The sequence below is a fragment of the Paroedura picta genome, chromosome 8 (assembly GCF_049243985.1).
Source record: "Paroedura picta isolate Pp20150507F chromosome 8, Ppicta_v3.0, whole genome shotgun sequence".
Lineage (NCBI taxonomy): Eukaryota > Metazoa > Chordata > Lepidosauria > Squamata > Gekkonidae > Paroedura > Paroedura picta.
The window spans coordinates 29,801,877-29,823,353 of record NC_135376.1 but is presented as its reverse complement, the minus strand read 5'-3'; the positions used below and the strand labels follow the sequence as shown (position 1 = coordinate 29,823,353).

Sequence of the window (21,477 nt, the reverse complement as noted above, 5' to 3'; positions counted from 1 at the left end):
TCTTGTATCTCTCTTTCTGGGATACTGCTGGGGTCCTCACACTCTAGCTTAGAACTTGACAGTTATCTCTGGGGTAAGAGGAAGTAATAACATTGCTTGCCTTCAGGAAACAAAGCACAGGTGCAAAATGTTATCAGAACTTTCATTTCCTTGTTAAGTATTAAAAATAAGATGCTGCACCCAGTCAAATAATTTAACAGCCAAAGGGTATATAAATTCCAGTCTAGTAACAATTCAGACCTAGAAATGAAGAGCACTGTCCTAAGTAGAGTTGCACCCTCCTAAGCCTATTGACGATAAGGTCATACACTACTTGGGATTTCACTGTATGAGAGCAAATGAAAGCCATATCTCTGTTCTACAGGGCAAGGGAGCTTTGCTCCCAGTGTATACCTTTAGCTATGATCAAGGCAACTACAGATCTCTTCAACTCTCATCTCAATCAATGTCTGCATTTTGCTTTGGTCTGTCTGTCTCAGGCTTTCTCAACTAGGGTTTCACTGATTGGGTAGGAATACACACACACATTAAAAATCCATAGAGTGATATGACCATATATGGTCATGTCAACCTGCCCCCCCCCATGACTAATGATGGGTCTGGGATGGGTGGGAAGGGGAAGTGGCTCACCCATACGAATCCATGCTGGCTGAGGCTCATTGCACGTGGAAGCAACAGGAGTCATAAAGGTAAGTACTCTCATTTTAACTTAACTACTGGGGGGCTCTGCTCCAGCCCTGCTCTAGCAGTGTTTCTGGAGTTGGGGGGGGGGGTGGAGGTGATAGACAAAACGGCTGCTGACATGGGGACTGGGGCTAATAACAAAATATTGGGATGTTCCAAGTCAAGAATACTACAATGATGGAAAGAACTGTTTCTCAATGGTGTTCCGGTAAACACAAAGGTGATGCCACTTGGGTGCTTCTGAAGCATCTCCTTCTCCAGTGAGGCAGAAGAAACATATCAGAGGACACCATGGGATCACTTATTTATATAGCTGCCTGTAAGACATGGTGGTTTCATGGAAAGGGAGGGCTTTGATTGATGGAAGTACGTAATGAGATGCATTTAAGTGAGGAATTTTTAATCTTAAGTATGTGTGTTTTCCCTTTCCTATTTGCTCATTTGGTTTCATTGTTTAATTTTAAAACATTCTGTTTTCCTTAGTTTTAGGGTTTCTCTAAGATTTTAAGCTTTGAATTCTGTTCAATATTCTTCTGCTATTTTATTTGTTCAGTTTAGATCTGTATTGTATAGTGATTTTCATGGTTTTACTATGTCATTAGCCACTCCATGAATCAGTTTTCTGGTTGCAAGGCAGAATATAAGGGGGAAAAAAGCAAATAAATGAATGTTATCACTATGACTCTTAACATGAGCAAACAAGCCTTTAAAGTGGACATATTTTAATTTCAATGAAGCTCAGAGTCAAAAATCCAATCTTGGCTGTGTCTGCTTATTTGTGAAGGTGGAAACCATCGGGGATGCCTATATGGTGGTTGGAGGGGTTCCTGTCCCTGTATCAACACATGCTGAACGGGTTGCCAACTTTGCTCTGGGAATGATCATTGCAGCAAAAGATATAAAGAATCCAGTTTCAGGAAATCCTATTCAAGTAAGTGGGTTGCAAAACAGCCATTCGTTTCCCGTTTACTGTCTGGGGAAGAAGATGCTTTAGCTCAAAGTAGAAAACAAAGATGAACGTCAGCTGCTGATTGATTTGTGATTTATATCAGGTGGATTGTAGCTTCCACTGACAGCTTCCCAAATGAACATCTAAAAAAGACCTAATTGGTCGTTCCAGTCCGGACATTCCTGACAGTTCCAAATTCTTCAACAGGCTCACAAAACTTCTTGGCAAGATATCCTCTGGAAGGGGAAACTGTGCATGCAATAGAGCAGGGGGTAGTCAAACTGCGGCCCTCCAGATGTCCATGGACTACAATTCCCATGAGCCCCTGCCAGCAAACGCTGGCAGGGGCTCCTGGGAATTGTAGTCCATGGACATCTGGAGGGCCGCAGTTTGACTACCCACAAAATAGAGCTTAACCTCTCATCCAAGTGAACAGTGAGTCCTTCTGATTAGACAGGAACCCTGTCTATATATTAGAGCGAGCCAAGAGATTTGGGTTGGGGACCAAATTTTGAATTACTGATCTGCTGACATTGAAGGTATTCTACTAGTCCAGAAGTTGCTCGTGCTTCCACCAAGTTTGAGGCAGAGAGAGAGAGAGAGAGAGAGAGAACACATTTATTTTGTACAACTATTCATCTCTGATTCAGTGGGATCTGAAGGTTTTAATGGAAATCACTGCAAAACCTGTTTAGAAAAGGCAAAAGTGGAATGACTGTAAAGACCACATTCATCTCTACAATGGTCTAAATCTCAAAATCTGTCTGTAATTTGAGATGATTTATAAAATAATAAATGAATTGTCTGGAATTCACTCAAAAGGGCTTTAATTCTCACAGCTCAGTAAACTCCATTGTATTCAGCAGGGCTTAGTCCCAGGAAAGGGCTATGGCCTTCATTGCTTAAATGCATGTTGTTTTCCAAAGCTCTAGTTCTGGATGATGGAAAGTACTAAAAGAAGCAAATTAATCATGTCAGCTCGCAGTAGGGCACAAAAACTCTCAAAGCCAGTGAGGTCTTGTGCCTTAAGGGGCTCCCATGCCTGTCAAGAGTGCTTATCCAAGAGACCTTCCTGGTAGGTCGTATAAGAACAATCTCTCAAGCATCCTCTCAATAGGCTGAATTCTTAGGCTAAAGTTAAATGCTATCAAGTTAACATTTGGGTCAATCTGTATGGTCTGCTTAGATGGGTGATGGCTCTCCAGGGTGTGCTATGGAGACAGGGCTTTCCTATCACCTGCTACCCGACACCTGTTAACTGAGGACCTTCTGCATGCCAAGCCTGTGCAAAGCTGAAGCTTTCTTCTACCAGAGGAACAGTATGAGAAAACAGACTCTCTGAGCCAAGAAACACACTGGATGGACCTGACATCATGAGCATCCAGGAGAAATTGTAGTGGGCCAAAGTTACCCCCACAATATTCAATATATCACTTAGCAAAATATTATTCGACAGAATTTGCAACCTGGGAAATAAACGACTCTTGTGGCACTTTATGGATAAACAAGTTTTTATTCTTGTAGGAGCTTTCATGAACCAGAGTCCATTTAGTCAGTTGGAATTATCACCACAGAAAGGTTGGTTTGGTTGGTGTTTTAGAAATGAGGGAGAGACTGCAGAATTGAAAGAAGATTTGGTGTTTGTCTTTGACCTTCTTCAGATTAGAGTTGGGATCCACACAGGACCTGTCCTTGCTGGGGTCGTTGGGGAAAAAATGCCGCGTTACTGTTTATTTGGGGACAGTGTGAATATCGCATCCCGTATGGAGAGCCATGGAGTCCCAAGCAAAATTCACCTGACTGCCAGCGTATACCAGTGAGTGATTCCACAAGCATTTTTTTAAAAAGCTCTCTAAATATTTGAATTTCCAAAACAATTGTTTCAAAGTTAAGAAAGAAATCCATCCGACTGAAGGGCAAATATTTCAACACAAGTTAGTGTGCATGCAGGAATGATGATCTTATGTGTTTGTATGAAAGAAAAAGACTTTGAAAAGCCCAGAAAAACGGGCTTCCCCCCCCCTTCCTTCCACCAAAGAGCTCAAAGTTGTGTATGTAGTTCTCTTCTCCTTTATTTTATTATTACAAGAGTCCTGATTTATTTGTTTGTTTATTATTTAGATTCACAAGAGAAAAGTTTACATGATAGTTCCTTTTTTTCAGAAATGTTTACTTATCTCACTTCTGATATCCATCTTCTCATTTTTCAGTTGCCTAAAGGATAAGAATTTTGAGATGTTGGAAAGAGGAGAAATTGACGTGAAAGGCAAAGGGAAAATGCACACTTACTTTCTGGTTCGAAACATGGCTGCAACTGAGAACGAGATCATGGGAAGGCCAACGAGGACACCTGATCCAAGCCGGGAAGCTGCTCAGTCCTCTCAGGAGTGCCAAGCTGAGGCGTCCCCAACCCCCTGCTTGAAAGGTAGACTTAGGCAAACAAGCAAATGCTCCCTTTGAGAAAGACAAACTTTAAATTACACCTAAATTCTTTTCCTTTCCAAGACATTCAGCCGAATCCTGATGAGGAAACACTTCCTATCATTGCGATGAAGTATGCTGACAGTCCCATAGAAGCACAGACCAACCTCAAAGGAAGGAATCAGACAAGACTGAAAGACTTGTCAGGTACTAAGAAGAAGAAGAAGAAGAGTTGGTTCTTATATGTCACTTTTCTCTACCCGAAGGAGGCTCAAAGCGGCTTACAGTCGCCTTCCCATTCCTCTCCCCACAACAGGCACCCTGTGAGGTGGGTGAGGCTGAGAGAGCCCTGATATCACTGCTCGGTCAGAACAGTTTTATCAGTGCCGTGGCGAGCCCAAGGTCACCCACCTGGCTGCATGTGGAGGAGCGCAGAATCAAACCTGGCTCACCAGATTACAAGTCCATGCTCCTAACCACTACACCAAATTGGCTAGATGGATGTTGACTGGGTGTGGGATCAGGTTATGTCAAAAAGAGGGACCTGGTTGATTAGTAAATGAAGGACTTGGCAATAGAGGGGAACGACTCCATTATATATAGCAGCTGTCTATTTATTGGCTCTTGGGTCTCTGCACATTCAAGATAATGGCTGTGCAGGACAGAGATAGAAAGAATGGATATTCAATTGTGAATGAAAAAAAGATCACTCCATTTGCCTAGCTAATTGGATCCTTACTGAATTGTAGCACATGGCTACATGTTGTTGTTGTTGTTACCACCGTGAGTATGCCAATTGGAAAGCTGCTGCATGGCTTGGAAGAGAGAGGCTCATTCAAGGATTGTGTGAATTGGCTGGATCCTGGAGCCTGTGTGGCCCCTGAAATGGAGCATCTGCTGCTTAAACAAGAAAGCAGAATTTTTATTTACAAAACCGGCTCAGTGTATTTTGAGAGGATTGATGTAATGCTGTTGTGCAGTTTTGACACAACTTATGACACTGAAACCAACCACGGCTTCACTTCCCAGTGAGAAGAGGTGAAGAAGAGGAAGGGCACTTATCTTTTTGAGCTGAGAGCGGAGTTACTAATGCTCTCTGTCACCAGGTCTTTATACCATGAGCCACTAGTGGCTGTGATATGCAGATAGCTAAATCTGTGAATTGGGCCACGCAGAGGCTAAAGAGATTTTTCTGCACTCCTGAGGGATTCTGAAATCTTAAAGAAAAACCTATATGGAGGGAGCAATTATCCCAAAAGCAAAGCAACCTTCTCAGTGCAAAGGTAGTGAATGTACTTACCTCCAGCGTTCATTCCAGAGGATCCATGCTGGGTTCTGCAGTGGCAGCACAGCCAGACAATCTCGCTGCCCCTAGTGACTGTGGGCTCAGAGGGGGCCATGTAACCCAGGAGCCTCATGGGGCCTGGCAGTAGTGGTTGCACAGCCTGGCAAAGCCCCTGAGGCACACTGAGACAAGCGCAAAAGTGAGGGGAAGGGAATCCCCCCCCGCAAGTATTGCAGGCCCAGACAACACTGTGTGAAGGAGCCTGAGCAAGCCCTCCCTGAGCAGCTATGGGTGAGCCTTTAAGAGTGGGGAGGGGAAGGAAGGAAGCCTTAGTGAGCCTGCCCAGAGCCGCTCCAGGTGAGCTTCTGAGAGCAGGGGGTAGGTGGGAATAGGCAGAATGCCCAGTGGCTGCAAGACGCCCATAAGGCTGTCCCAGGCCCAGTGAGAAAGTGGGAGAGAACATGGGCATCCAGCCCTCCCAGAAAAATCATGGGCCCCCATTTGTAAATACATACATGCGTACATACATATGTACATATATTAAGTTACTCTTACAGTTTGCTCATACTGCAGCTTTTAACGCAAAGCCTGCAATCTTTAGGGGCACTCATGGAAAGAACTTGTCTTTGCAGGCAAACTTCCTGATGCAGAAACCTATGAAAGTCTCCATGGTGACCAGCAGGCATGTAAAGATTCTTATCACCTTTTGCCAAGAAGAAGCAAGCCAGCAGCAGAGGAGCCCCGGATCAGGAATGTCAGATCCAATTTCTGCAATTTACTTTAAGCGCCTGGATGTCCGAGTGGAATGGTACCAGTATGTCACGTGGTGTAATATTTTGCTACTTCCCTTGAAGTTCTGACCTTGCATAAGTTTTTTTTAAAGGTATGTGCTCTAAACTGGATGCTCCTTCAATCTCCTGTGGCACAAAGAAACCACCTCTGGCATTTCTTGGTCACAGTACTGAATTGTCTTATGTATGTGAATGTGATCCCTTTCGTTGCGTGAGGCAGAAGGTGCTGCACTCCAGGTATGCCATAGTAACTGAAATTGTCATTGATCGTATCCTGAGGTTTTTCCAAAAAGCAAAGGTAGATACAGGCTGTAGAGCAAGGCTCAAGGGAATGTTTCATCCGTGCAATATACTGTCTGCAGCCACTGGGCTCTTACACAGTGGTGCTTTGGGAAGAGGCCGGGAGGTTCGAGTGGATGAAAGAAAATACTTCTTTCCGAAACACAAATTCATTTTCATTACGATGCACTGAGATGGCCATCACGGAAGACTGGTGGGGCATGGAGATCTCCTGGAATTACTCTGAAGAGGCTCTAGGAGATTTCCCAACCTGGGGTTGGCAGTCCTACCTGTCAGTGGCTATTTTTGGCATGGTAGCCCAATACTCACTGCATAGTGGCCAAATATCAGATACTGAAGATAGAAACAAGGGTCTGCCATCACATTCATGCCTTCATTGTGAGCATCCTGAAGCATCTGATTGGTCACTCTTGGAAGCAGACTACTGGGCTGGGTGGATGCCTGGTCTGACCTTGCAAGGCAGTTTTTATGAGTTGTCTTCCCCCCCACCCACCCACTAGCCAGCTGACTCCTTTTGTGTAATGCCACAATTCCTATGGTTTAGCAGCATTTGAATAGTAGGTAGGGCCATTTCTCAGATGATTCTTTTCCAGCCCCCAGCCACAGAGTGGTACACACTTGTGCACCCCTATTCCCACATTAGAGGGAAAACCCCTGATGGATGCAAATTTAAGGAACTCATAATGTGTGGAAGCCGCTGTGATCAAGCCTGATTCTCCTGCCTCTCTGCCTCAGTGACTGCTTGGGAGGGGACAGCACTGCAAGGGCTCAGCTCACTCCTGGCCAATCCCAGGCCCAGGAGGAGAAGGCAGAACCTTGAATGGCCCTTGGCTGCAATCAACCAGGCTTGCCTCCAGAAAAATATGTGAGTGGGATGTGTGTGTTTTCACATTGATTTCTTAACCTATGCATATCAATGTGCCTCAGACTCAAAGCTGTCACACCTGAAAGCATCCCTTTAAATGCAAATCAGTCCCCCCAATTAATTGTTCAAAACAGGTCTTGTTAAGTGAGATTCAAAGTGTCCCTTTGCCCCCAGGTCATTAATGAATTCCTCTCTGGCAGAATGTCAAGGTCAAGGGGAGGGAAGGCATGGCAGAAAACAACTCCACAGCTAGAAGCAAAGCCACTGGAAACTCATAGATTAAAGGAGAAGACAGAGTTGCAAACAGAAGCAAATCTATGCATTAATACCACTACCCAAACTGACCGTTCTCACCAGGTCACCAGTATGATCAACACAGTAAGAACAAAAGACGGGTTTGGGAATGTATAAAGTAGCCAAGGTCAATGTCCACATGCAGCTGCTTTATTTTTAGAAAGGCCCGAAGGAAGATGGAAACGAAATCAGGAACAACAAGTTCTGCCTTGAAAGGGAGTAGAATAAACTGGTTTCATTCGGAGCTATTTAACAGTTTAACCCACCTTCAGCAAAAGTCACTGATTGTCAGCAGCCCTGGCTGTACCCTGTAGCTCTCTGTGTATGTGGGGGCGGGTGGGGGGGCGGGAGGGAGTGGTTTTCCTCAGTCAGATTCCATACATGCAGGTAAAGAATTCTTATCCATATGAATTTCACTGTGAAGGCCTTTCATGGTGTATTCTTGGACAATAAATGTTTTATTTGCACCATCAAATGTACTGTTGTATTTTTTGGTGTGTCCTAACAATGTTGCCATGCTAAAACATCAGACAACCCAAAAGAACTAGCTATCTGCCCTGTCCCGGGTAGTCTAGAGCTAAGCAGGGTTATCCCTGACTTGTATTTGGGTGGGAGACCTCAAATGAATACCAGGGGTGTGACGCAGAGGCAGGCAATGGCAAACCATGTCTGAAATATATCTTGAATACCAAATGGGGTGGTCATGACTCAGCTGTCGTGTGATAGCAAAAAGAAAAGAAAAGCTAACTATTTAGTTCCCCCAGTAGAAATATTTCTATTATCTTCAGACATACCATTATGTCTCTAGTGTGTAATAAATGTGAATGGTTTAGTCTAAAGAGCGTTGGCATCAGGAACTAAGAGAAAAGGTTATCCTTCTATTTCCTCAAAGAGGGCCAGCTGAGAGGAGGCATGTCCCAATACTCTGTTCAAAGACATCTCAGAGGTCAAGGAAAGTGATCCTTCCCAGATAATGAGAAGGCAAAGGGGCATGCCTGTGTATGAAGAAACCATGGGTTTGCAGTGGGAAAACAAAGTGGGGGAGACAGGCAGCTGTGGGTCAGCTGAAAAGCTGAAGGAGTGGGACCTCTTGCTCTGTGAGCCAGATGAGGGGTGGCAGACCTGCTGTCACCAATCCACAATAGATAGACAAAATCCTACAGCCTTAGTGATGTTTTCAAATTTTTGCCGGAAGTGATGTCAACACATATGCCACATCTCCCTTGCCCATGCTCTGCTTCCAAAGTCTCGAGGGTGGTGGGGTTTTCAGGCATGCAGCTGGCAACTCTTGCAGCACTAAGTGCTATGAGATAACAGTCGCTCACCAGCGTGTTCTTTAATGCAAGTTGGGAACTTGCCAGCTGTGTTGGAAAGAGAGGGATAAAAGAGTAGGAGCTCCTCCTCCTAAAATGTGCTGACTTCCTGGGCTAGACATGTAGCTTCCTGGTCACCTAGCCCTGAAATCAGAAAGGGTCTAAGCAGAAATATACTGCTTATACTTTGTATATTCCCTGTTGTGACGTCAGGCATTTTGCTGCTGCTCCAATAAGCTTCATGCTAATCCTTTCATTCCTATCACAGGCCACAGGAGGCTTGTCCATCCCACCACCTCTTAGCTTCTCCACTGCAATTCCCCAGCAGCTCTCAGTAGCATCCAGCACAACTGCCCCCATTCCTGCCTGCCTCATGTTACAAGGCATGCATCTGCAGTCACAATTTGTGGCTCACTGAGCATGCCTCCTAAACATGCATTGTTCTGGGGCATATTCAGCAGGATAACATCCTGGGGTTCAGTTTCCATGAGTGCTGGAAATGAAGATCCTCATTCACAGATAGCTGGTTTGTCACTTCTTGCGAGCCTCTTCTTGGGACGTTTTGCTGCAGTGAAACAGGCATTTCAGCCGGAATAGGTATTGCATAAAGTGAGTCATTCTTGCATAAAGTGAGTCATGGGGAAAGAAGAAACCTTTCTCATACTTACTTTATATACGGGTCTCTCAGGTGACCCAAAGGGTTGGCCATCTTGTTGCAGTCCTTGTGTGGGAGGTCTCCATTGTCGCTGCATTGCAGGCCAAAGGCTGAGGCTAAGAGAAAGCAGTTTATCTAAGGACCTAGTGGATTCATGGCAGAGGTGTAAGATTTCCGCCCAGGGCTTTCCAATTGATCCCTCGGCCTCTAAGCGACATCACCACTATTGCTTAGCCTGAACACTGTTCATAGTGAAAACGAAGTTCTTAAAATCTATGTTTCTCTTTTTGAGCATTCCTGCCAGAGAGTTATTTGCCAGATTGTTATTGGAGACTGAACAGAAATGGATGCAAACAAGCTTTCCAACTCTAGGATTCTATGAGTCTATAAGCTTTAACATTTTTTTTAAAAGAAAGATGGACAGATTTGATTCAGCATTTCATTCACACACTTCACAGTGCCTTAAGCAGACACTCCCTCGTGTTCTTTACAAGCTTCTCTGTTTCTGGCAATCAGCAACGAATGAGAAAAGCCCTCCAGAAAAGACTTACAGTGACAATCTGTTCTATTAAATGCCGTTTAATGCAGTCCTCGAACTAAGCTGTGGATTTTACAAAATATATATATATACACAATACAATGAAGAGGCATCGGTTCCCCCTGAGTTTCAACACTGGCTGCACAAGCCTTTGACAGTGTCTGTCACAGGTGTTATTATTTCCTGGCTGACCAGGCAGCCAATGAGCTGACAGGCTCTTTTGCTGATTCTCGGAGGGCGTCTTGCCAAAGTGCTTTTCAGAAACGTAATCCGACAGAGGGCCCTGGCTTAAGGCTAGTTTATCTCTGGAGTCAAGGATGGCCCTTTAAAAATTCACCGGCTCACATGTCCTTCTCAATAATGGGACTTAACTGTTTTGTGTTCTGATTTTGCTGGCATGTGAAAGAACCTTGATTTTCAGAATAGGGGGACATGTCCACCGGTAACAGGAAACTGACGGCCTTTACTTTACCCCTAGGAAAGAAATGTGCACAAATAAGTGATCGATTACTTAGTTAATTGACTTCTAGGCTGCACTGTCAGCCTCAAGACTGCAGAGGCAGCACACGCAATCACTCAAAACAATGAAAGTGCTGGCACTGAAACAACAAAATAAGTAATTTTAAAAGCAGCAGCAGCAGCAGCAATAGAACACAGAAAACGAAGAAGCAAGATCCAAGGTGGAAACTACACAGAATCTCTGCTACATTTCATAACAAATTCAGTCTAGCAAAGCAAATGAACAACACGAGTCCCCTGTTCACTTGCATGTCTCTGGATCCTAGAGAATATTGATCTTGTTCAAGTTTGTAAGATTTGGGGAAAAGATTTCATTCCAAGGCTTGACAATCTTCAGATCTGCCAGAATTACAACTGGATTACAAAGCTCAGTTCCTTTGGAGAAAACGGATGCTTTGAAGGGTGCATTCTCATACTCAGCTGTGGTCCTTCCCCTCCCCCATTTCTGCCATCCTCAGGCTCCACCACCCCAAAATATCCAGGAATTCCCCAACCCAGTCTCGGCACCCTGCTTACTCCCCCTGTTACTTGCCCAGAAGCTAGCAGCATCTCATATACCCAACTTGCTGCTCAAGCAACCCTAACCACTAGTTTTGTCTGGACATCTAGTCTGTTACACCTAGGAAACTGTTCCCACAGTTGAGTCAGTAAAAGCATTCCACATGGTTATACCCAATGGAGGGTCACAGCTCTGAAGTTGGACATTTCAAATCTTTATGTGCCATCCCTGTCATATTATACTGGATGTACACACTTTAATTTTGCTCAATTGACAGTGGTGGTCAAGAAAATCAGCATGGTTATGGGTATTAATGATCCATTCATTTGCATGACTGCAGCCAGCCATTCAAATCAATAAACCTCTGATGCCTGTAACCACCAGCTAGACACACATTGGCAGCCTGAAATATATTCAAGATAAGATTTCATCCTCCCTCGGCACTGAATGGATCCTACCTGCACTTGTAAACATGATCTTGGAAAGATCTCCTTTTATTCGACGTACTGCTGGAGAGGCAATCTGATGGGATCTTCACAAAACCCTTTTCTTCCTTATTGGTTAGCTGCACATCAGTAGGGAAAGCTGGTGGTTTGATGATGCCCTTAACTTCCAGGGCTCCCTTGAATGGATTCCTCTTGTCAGTTTTATGGTGCTTGCTGCTGGACAGGGAATGCACAGAGGAGGAGATGGAATAACGCCTGACCGTCATCGTGTTACCTGTACAAAGAATACAGACAGGTAGATTTTAGACAGAAAACATTCTGCCCAAGGCCCCTCCCAACCTCCCAGTGTGCCTCCCCCAGTGCATGTGAGTGAGAGCAAGGGGTCATTCAGGGTAAAGCACAAGCTTTGCCTGGTCAGTCCCTGATCTTGCCAGTGGAAGGATAGCCAGAGTGAGGAAACAGAGGAGGTGCTGACAAGTCAGAGTGGCAGACTGATGCTGATCTAAAAGAACCAGCTATCTGACTGGGTCAGGCATTCTTCAGATATCCATGTTTGTGCCAATGGGGTTTGAGGCAACTTTGAGAAGAGGCTTTGTCTCTTGAACTGAAAACGCTTTTCCCCGAACAGCCAGGGCTTCCAAGAACCACACTCTTTTGTTCTCTGGCACTACCATGAACGGGATCAAGGAGGTGGGATGCACAGGGGTTAATGCCCCAGAGCTTCCCCCCCCCCTAAGCAAACCCCACTAGCCATTCTAGTCTAGTCTCAATAAGACAACAAAGAAGGAATCTCTCTTCCTTGACGGTGAAACCACTGAGGTCACTGCATGCCCTAGCGAGCATTAGTCATACAATACAATTCCCATTGTTGTTTCTGTGCTTGAGGGAAGAGAGACCTGGACTGCCTTGGAATGAAAGGATATAGAAAATGATATCCATGCAGTTTAACTCTTGGGTCCCCCCCCCCATGCCTTGTGTTGGTCAGGCTGAGAATTTGAACTGAGAAATGAGTCAGTGTCCAGTCCTACCCAGGGAGTTTGTGGCTCTCAAGAGGATGTTTTTGCCTTCAAAGCCCAGCAACCATTTCTAAACAAGAAGTATGTCTGAGCCCCACATCCGATCCCACGGCTGCTCAATACCTTTTTGCTCCTGTAGCATCAGAGCAGATCCAGCAGAGACGTTCCTGCGTAAAGCCAAAGCAGCCTCTTCACTGGAGTTAGTGGGGCTCCAGGCTTCCTCCTTTCTGGCTGATCCTCCTGTCCCGTCCTCTTGCTTTGCTCCCTTTGGCCCATCAAACTGAAGTTCTCCCCGAAGGGCTCTGTTTTCTCTCTCTAGCTTGATGATCTCAGAGCGCATTTCCTGGATGACCTGCATGAGCTGCTTGGTCCCCTCCATTTCCCACCAGAGCCGCCAGCTCTGGCAACGCTTGCTTTAAAGAGAAACCATAAATCCAAGGTGAGGGGCTCATGTGGCACATAAACACACCTGAACAATGGCAGTCCCTCCCTGGACTCAGCATTGTGCCGTCTTTCACCACCAGAAGAGCTTGGATAAACTGTCAAGGCTTTAAGAGCACCTCCATGATTTATTCATTCCAGGTTTCATTTTTCCAGACCGTGCTTTGGTGGTGGTTACTTCTGCGCAAAACTGTCAGCCCAGCCTGTAAAGTAAAGTGGCACCAAGTGCTGTAGCATGCCAGTCAACTCTGAACTACATTCATTCCTGCACATGTCTCAGGCCCTGGGTCCTGGTAGCTGATGCTGGACGTTTGCATTCTATTTTGAACGTTCCTGTCCAGTTAGGGGCTGGCCAACAATGCAGACTCAAAATTACTGAATGAAGCCAAGGTCTTCCGGAACACTTCTTTCTTCCTTGTTTCCTTCTCTTTTTGTGCTGTCCAATCATTTCACCAAAACCACGGGTTGTCTAGAATTATGTCTGAATGGTAATTCAGGATACATTTCCACATAGCTCCCACTCTGTTTTGTTTGCTACATTCACCTAAACAAAGTGTGCACAGTGGGAGGGTAAGGAGAGACAGATCAGGCATGAATCTTGTATTAGAAATGAAAGACAATATCTTGGGCTGCTCCTGTTACCTGGCCTTTAGGAGTGTTTCGGTGCTGCAAAATACCCTTAAAGAAAAACATTTGTATCTTTTCCTGATCTGGTATTAATATTCAACCTCAAATAGACTCACCCATTGGCATAAAACCAATTCAAAACTCCTTGCTCCCATATGAACCTGGTTTACTGAGACCTTCAAACATTCAGCTTCCTTTGTCACCATAGCTGGAGATAAGGTGGGTGGCCTTCTCTATGGCGGCACCTCTTGTGGAGTACCTACCACAAAAGGATGTGGTTAGTAATGGTATTTGGTGTCACCTTAAGGCTATTTAAAAGTTCACTCCACCCAGACATCTAGTCGCGGTGGTTGAGTTTGGCCACCATTTTAACATCACTCAGAGTATTGCTGCCTAGGGCAAACAACTTGAGACTGTTGTGCGTGAGCGCACAACCTAGTAAATTATGTAAATAGTGCTGGTGTGCAAAGCAGCAAATGATACTAAAAATGGCATGTGTATTTATGACAAATTTGATTTTCAAACATGACTAAGGCATACATTAGCAAGGATGCATTCTAGAATATGAAACAATGCAGTCAACCTTGCATAACAGTCCTGGAACTGCTATTAAGCAAACTAACTGCCTCACCTGAACAAAGGAAACTGATTCATCTTCTAGGGATTTTTTTTTTTTGTCAAGCATCTCCATATGTGCATACAAAACTCTGCTTTATCAAAATAAGTCCGATTTAGCAGGGTTAAACAATGGAAAAAAATAGATACATTTATATTTAGAATTAAAAATATTTTTACAATGCTAGTACTGTTGATTAAAAAAAAACAGACTTGAGCAGAATATATGCAAACATATTTAGACCTTTTTAGCTCAGAGACAGATAAGTGGTGTACCCAAAAGGTCTTGCACGGGGGTATCTCCCCCCCATTTCATCTTTCCCTTCCCCAAAGGTTCCTATAGTGTCTCCTCTGTTTCTGTGTCCTTCTCTTTTTCCTGCTGAGATCTGAATCCCTGTCCTGCCACACAAACTCACGAGGTGACCTGACCACGGACCAGTGAGGATAAAACTGAGGAATGAAGAACAATATTGTAGAACACTTTTATTGTAGAATATTGCATATTTTAGAGCTATGCTTAAAAATAATGCATGACCAGGCCTTTAAGAGGTCTTATAAAACAATTACAGACCCACAAAAGATAAGTGAATGGCTGTTACCCATGACTGTGCAACTGTTTGACCATCACCTTTTATACCCATTTGGAGCGTCTGAAAGCACCTGGCATGCAAACACAATGAATCTCCTGCTTCCTATGCCATTCTTGCATTTTTAGGCTCTCCTCCCAATGCAGGTCTGTGGGAATTGCCTGCTGCTCACCCATTATTCCAGTTGGCAGCCTTCCTGCAAATAGACAGCAATATATCATGCACATGAATAAATTTAGGATCCAATGGCACCTTTAAGACCAACAAAGTTTTATACAAGGTATGAGCTGTTGTGTGCGAGCATACTTCCTCAGATAAAATGTCATGGAATGGAAGTAATCCGTTCACATGTATGCTTATTCATAGATCTGTATGCTAATCTACTGCCCTTCACAGATCTTAACTGCCTCAATGCAATCTCAGCTATAATCACCCAATTTCATATGCATGCAACTAGTCCTTCCTGGCTATTAAACTCCCTACCTTCTCTCTACCTATATGTAATAGTTGAGGAAATTTTGTTTCATTGTATCTGAAGAAGTGGGCGTGCACATGAAAACTTACAGCATGGATAAAACTTTGTTGCTTTTAAAAGTGTCACTGTACTCAAACTTAGGTCAGGCACATGTGAGGGTCAAGCTAGCATGGATGTAATGTGTCTGAGTCCATGGTAAAATACCTTATGATGCAGACCATGAGCCAGCCTAGCAATGCCTGGCCTCACCCAAGCACTGTTTCCCCATTTGGCACAGTATTCTTTAGCGGGCAGCCAGGTACTACTTCACTGAAGTGCAGAAGGGGCCCAGCTGTCATTCATAAGCATGGCATACATTCTCTTGTGTGGACTGCAAAACTGGTCATCTGCAAGCAAGGAAACCAAAAGACTTCAAAACACTATAGTAAAAGTAATATTGATATGGGTTTACACGTAGGGGGAAAATACTTGATGGAATGGTGTCACCAGTTTCTAGTGGCTTTGATTCTACATTCATGCTGAACTGATTGCTCAGAGAGAGCAAGAAAAACTGATGCAGGGGATAGTGTCTTCAGGAAGCTGGAAACAGAGTCCAAGCACAGCATGTGGATTTTGTGTGCAGACCAGATACATTTGACTGAGGCCCAGAGCTCTAGAGGAGGCCACAAGCACACTAGAAGAAGAAGAGGAGGAGGAGGAGGAGGAGGAGTTGGTTCTTATATGCCACTTTTCTCTACCTGAAGGAGGCTTGAAGCGGCTTACAGTCGCCTTCCCTTTCCTCTCCCCACAACAGACGCCCTGTGAGGTAGGTGAGGCTGAGAGAGCCCCAATATCACTGCTCGGTCAGAACAGCTTTATCAGCACCATGGCGAGCCCAAGGTCACCCAGCTGGCTGCATGTGGGGGAGCACAGAATCAAACCTGGCTCGCCAGATTAGAAGTCCGCACTCCTAACCACTACACCAAACTGGCACAAACTACTTGGAAATAGTGTGCTCATGACATTTCAGAAATAAAACAATCTCTCCCCCCCTCCCCGGCTACATTGGCTGATGGAAGTCAGATGAGGGGTCCTGGTACTACAATTGTGTACCATCTCTAGATAAAAGATCTGGGTTCTGCCTGAAAATATATAATGAATTCCAGAGCTGCAGTTGACTTGTATATTAAAAAAACTTTTGTAGCAAATTATTTCCATTAACTCTAGATACTAAAGAAGGAATGATATTTAAACCAAAATCACAAGCACCATTAACAAAATATTGCTTACAAAGCCAGAGTTACACCTTTCTAATGCTATGGAATTCGATAGGCTTAGAAAGGTGCAGTTCTGTTTAGGATGACACTGTACGTTTCTTATGCTTAGTTAGGGGATGTACTTGATTTTCCTCCATAATCTTTACATCCTTTACTAGGGATAGGGACTAAATTTTTGAAAACAATGTGCAGGTCAAACCCGGAAGAACTGGATTCACCAGAGTGAGTCAGAGCCCACAGGCATCTGGCAAGCAGCATGTTCTTGCCCTCCTGAAGGTAAATGAATCTAAGGCAAGGGAAAATGTTACCCAGCGATGGTGATAATTCCCTTAAGAGGCTTGGGCCAGATACAATCACCTCACTGATACTGGAGTCTGCAAAGTGAAAAGTCGTGGTGCATCAGAGACTGGGCCAACAGAATTCTATCCTCGAGTTTCTTATTGGTTTCTCCCCCCCCTAGCAAGAGATCATGTGCTTCTTAAGTGACAACCAGAGAGCTCCCAATTATAGTATCATTGCTGGCCTTCTAGGTCACTCTTTCAACAGCCAGCTCCCATTCACAGCAGCTGAACATCGTTGCCCTTTTGATCTTGGGCAGGCCACTGCTGGTTTTATGCTTTTCCTTCCAGAAGTCATGTAATGGCCCTCTGTCTAAAGATACCCAGGGCAACACACAAAGGAATAATATCTGGAAGACCGTCAACAGCAAAAACTGGAGACAGAAATCAGACAGACATCAGCAAAGCATACCATTAAAAGTCTTATTTGTTTAACAAGGAAGTGTTATATTAATTCATGGGCCAATCAAGAAATCTCTAGGGATCTCCTGAAACTGAGCAATGAGTGATCTTGTAAATCTTCCTAAGGAGGCTATTCCATAAGGGCAACATGCCATGCCCAGGACATACTAAACTCTGTGAGAAGAGCTCTGATAGGACTGTGACTGGCCTGAGGTCACTCAGCTGGCTACATGTGGAGGAGAAGCAGGGAATCAAACCCAGCTCTCCAGATCAGACGCCGTCACTCTTAAGCATGACACCATGCTGGCCCTCCTATTTGCCTCCTGTTGTTGCTAGGAAAGACTATGGCATAGAAGCAGAGGCTGCCTCCTGAGCATAAAGCACTCTGCCTAAATGCTTGCTTTCGGCCACAAGTGACAGCTACGTGGCTACTGGAATTGCTAAACAGCTGCTTGTAGCAATTTGCCATGCCAAGCCTGTTCTGTTTTCTGAAATTCAGACAAGACAATGCTTTGCTGTTCCAATAATGACTGCTCTGCAAATGATTGCTCTGTCCCTGGGAATGCATTTACCCGTGCAAGGATTGTCTTATAGCTGTTTGATCCACACATACAGGTGATAAGGTCAGTGGTGCAAATAAATTCAGGGTTTCATTCAGAATGCAAACTGAGCGAATGACTCTAAGCAGCAGAGCTTTAGTCACAGGGATTGGCTACTCCCTGCTCTTCAGCAATCAGTTCTCAAATACCCTGAAACAATCTTGCTTGGTGAATGGCATTTCCCTGAGCAGTGAGAAAGGGACAAGGTGGGACAACCAGAGTTCTTCAGCAAAGAAGAAAACACATTTCTAGGGCAGCTCAGTCAGTAATGGGAAAGAAAGAGGGAAAATCTTACCTCTGGGGAAGGAAGTTGATAGGGGGGGGGGGCATCATGTCAAGTAATGTGGCTATCATGGGGGCAGGACAAGGAAATCTGAATGTTCCCGCTCAACACTGCTGCTATTCAGGCTTTCTTGTGGTCTTCCCCAGAACTTCATAGCAAAGCAGCTTTGGGAAAGACTAGAGAAAAGCTGAAGAACTCTCAGGAGGTTCATAAATGAACCATGATGCTGTGGGGAAATGGGGGGTGGGGGAGTCCTACTTCCCAATGGGACAAATAACTCATGTGTGGCCTCCCAATGATCCTGCATTGAGCAGGGTGTTGGACTTGATGGCCCCTTCCAACTCTATGATTCCTTTCAGCATCAAAATTGTGTTTTGTTTTTATTTACATAGACACACAGCTGCCTGACCCATTAAATAGAAGGAAAAGTCATTTCTTCCAAGCCCCAGTGAGCATTGCAACAAAACTGTTGGCCAGGCCTGGAGTGCCATTAAAGGAGCATCCACATTCATCATTAAAACATATAATCATTTGTTCTGTCACATACAACAGGTTGAGTGACAGTGATCAGAGACCCCCTGTCTCTCTTTCAACTCTCTCCATGATTGATCTGGAGTGACCCTACCTTTCCCCTGTGATATCCTGGAGTGGATATAACCCTTGATATTTGAAAAATCGGCATGAATAAAGGTGCAGCACTCTGCTTTTCCCTAACTTGATGCTGAGCTTCCAACGCTGTAGAAAAGCCCTGATTGGCCAGTACATCAGTACAAAGGCTTCCTCGTTCCCAGGTTGCAAGGCTTCCCTTAAAGGGGAAGCCTTAACTTGTCTTGGCAGAAGCTCCAGAAGTCCTAACTTCTCTCGGCAGAGATTTTCCTCTTGGATTTATTCTTCCTCCTCTCTGTCTCCAATCCTCTCCCTCCTCCCCCCCTCAAGAAAAGAAAGAAAGAGGCTCCTGATGCGCGTTACTCCCCTCCTTCTGAGCTTCTCCAATTGAGTACAGAACACTTTTCTGTTTCAATGGGGGGGGGGATAGAGGAAGACCCGAGTTCAAATTGATCTGACTTCAGCAGGATCCACATCGGAATAAACAAAGTAAGTGCAGAATCAGTCCAATATCCACCTTTCCTTGAAAGAGTTCTCTGTCACTGCCTGCCTGCCTGACTTCCTGCCTGCCACCATTTTGACTCAAATAACCCTCATCTACACTTGCAACGCAGCTTATGGAGGAAGTAACTGTGGAATTATAAAGATAGACAATTTCTGTTTTGTCGACTCTTTCCATATGTGCTATAATTTTTTTCAAAAGCTCTGCATAGGAGGAAAATGATGGCTATGGGAAGAATTTGGCCAACTATTGAAGCCTGTGATAGGTAACATAGGAACTTAAGACTGCTAGTAGCACTCAGGTCTGGTGTGTATAGGTAGGGAAGGTACTAATTGAACACAGTCTACCTGATAAAAACATTTAACAACTGCCTTGGCTCTTCCTACGGTTCGCTACCTCCAGATATCACCTGGAGTTCTTTGGGAATTATCTCTAATCTCCAGACTATGGAAAACAGTTATCTTGGGGGGGGGGGGATGCAGTCTCCCGCCAGGCGCTCCAGGTGGCCGCACAGCTTGGTGGGACAAGAGGCTGAACTGAACTGAGAAACGATGGAAAAAAACAATTTATATACAATCATGAGCAATGGATCTTCACGCCATTGGTCAGTTTCAGTTTAATTTCTGTGAAAGAACACTTGCATCATTTTATGTTTGGGGGTCACCATAACATGAGGAACTGTATTAAAGTGTCACAGCATTAGGAAGCTTGAGAACCACTGCTGTAAATACTACATCCAGAACCTGAACAAAAAATTACCCTGATGGAAAAAACTATTCCCCCCCCCCAATCGGTGTTCTGGAATAGTTGTAGTGTACAATATAATTTATGGTAATAAAAAGAAACTGTGCATTTCCTGCGGAAACCAGTTTTCTCCAAAGCAGCATGTGCTGCTCTCTGATGTGAATGACCAGCCTTGGCGTCTCCTGGTTTCTGGCTGGTGACAGAGAGAGCCAAGACATTCTGAAGCACAATTCATTAAATTCTTTGGCACTCTCAACTGAATGGATTATTTAAACAGCACTTCTGACTGAATGGGTAGTAGCAAATTGAATAATTTAGCAGCTTAACGCACTGTCTTGCTGCAGAGACTACTGAAGGATTTTCAACCTTCATGTTCACAAGAGGGCTGAATAGAAATTTGGAAGGCTAGAGATGGTTAACTTCCTTCCACAGCAGTACTGCTTCCTCAGATTGTGCACCTAGTGAACTTACTAGTAAGGTGACCAGATTTTAACATTGGTAAAGTGGGACGCCATTGACCGGGGAGGGGGGTTCTATCTTGATTAAAATTTTGGTCTATATGGAGCAACAAAATTTTTCAAAGAACGCATCAAATGCAAAAAATAGTATTGTAATATATATATTTTTAATTTCAACATAAGAACAATTTGCCAGGTGCCCCCAGATGTCCCTCCAAAAGAGGGACAATCTGGTCACCTTGCTTACTAGCTCTGCCCAAAAGGCAGCAAGGTGGAGTGGATTCTGAACGTGACAACCTGGGTCTCTCATGGGTTAAGTGAGAACATCTGCTGGCTGGCTTGGGCCTCGGGCCCCTTTCAAAAAGCCTTTGTATTCTGTTTCAGTAGCCGGCTGCTAATGGATTTTTATTTTTGTCATTTCAAACAGACCCGTGGTAGCAACCAGCTGCTAACAGATTTCATTTATCTTTTCATACAAGCTGCTTGTGTCCAGTAAGCCAAGTGGGGTTGAGCATGTTTTTATCATTGATTTGATATGTTTTTTTTAAAACAAAGAATGAAGAGAAACGGTGCTAAGATTTTTTAAAACTTTTCTTCTTTTCTCTTTCATTTTGACATCTGACATCTGTCTAGAGCCTTGGGAGGAAGCTTGACATGAAACATGTAGGGAATTGATATTTGGAATAAAGATTTTGTTCCTGCTTCACCATTGTTTTTACTTCATCTCACACTTATGTGCTACTGTGCTTGCATGAGTCTCATAGTGTGCCGGCACATACAGGGGCCAACAGGCCACAGGGGCCTTGGACCTTGTGCTGGGAGTCAAGGGGTGGTGGTGGTGGTGGGGAGAATAGCAAGCTCCTGCCATTGTTGGCACCTGCCCCATCCGGCTTCCGGGAGCAGTAATAACTCCTGCCCAGCTTGCACTGGGTGAGGGCCACCCTTGGCATAGCCCTGGTGGTGGAGGTG

General features: G+C 44.5%; 2 protein-coding genes across 2 annotated transcripts in view; one reads left to right on the top strand and one right to left on the bottom strand.

Annotated features, from left to right (window-relative positions):
* The window catches only part of LOC143843187 (guanylate cyclase soluble subunit beta-2-like), a 32,958-nt gene extending 25,020 nt beyond the window's left edge, over nt 1-7,938 (top strand). Inside the window, exons 12-16 of the mRNA XM_077348881.1 lie at nt 1,469-1,615; nt 3,295-3,449; nt 3,844-4,058; nt 4,139-4,261; nt 5,972-7,938. Coding sequence (XP_077204996.1) covers nt 1,469-1,615; nt 3,295-3,449; nt 3,844-4,058; nt 4,139-4,261; nt 5,972-6,123 — 792 coding nt within the window. The 3' untranslated portion in view covers nt 6,124-7,938. The remainder of the gene's footprint in view (nt 1-1,468; nt 1,616-3,294; nt 3,450-3,843; nt 4,059-4,138; nt 4,262-5,971) is intronic.
* A 2,198-nt stretch (nt 7,939-10,136) lies between these two features.
* Nucleotides 10,137-12,954, bottom strand: CCDC195 (coiled-coil domain containing 195). The gene is made up of 3 exons (XM_077347837.1): nt 12,699-12,954; nt 11,572-11,833; nt 10,137-10,569 (listed from the first exon to the last, which is right to left on the bottom strand). The coding sequence occupies exons 1-3, from the start codon at nt 12,952-12,954 to the stop codon at nt 10,437-10,439; spliced, it is 651 nt and encodes a 216-aa protein (XP_077203952.1). The 3' UTR covers nt 10,137-10,436.
* Between the last annotated feature and the right edge of the window lie 8,523 nt (nt 12,955-21,477).

What these genes read in the sequence shown, in the direction of transcription:
- CCDC195 (XM_077347837.1), bottom strand. Translation starts at nt 12,954, where the DNA reads ATGGAGGGGACCAAGCAGCTCATGCAGGTCATCCAGGAAATGCGCTCT. An exon ending in GATGCTACAGGAGCAAAAAG is followed by an intron (nt 11,834 to 12,698) that starts GTATTGAGCAGC and finishes TTCTTTGTACAG; the next exon opens with GTAACACGATGACGGTCAGG. An exon ending in GATCATGTTTACAAGTGCAG is followed by an intron (nt 10,570 to 11,571) that starts GTAGGATCCATT and finishes TTTCTTTCCTAG; the next exon opens with GGGTAAAGTAAAGGCCGTCA.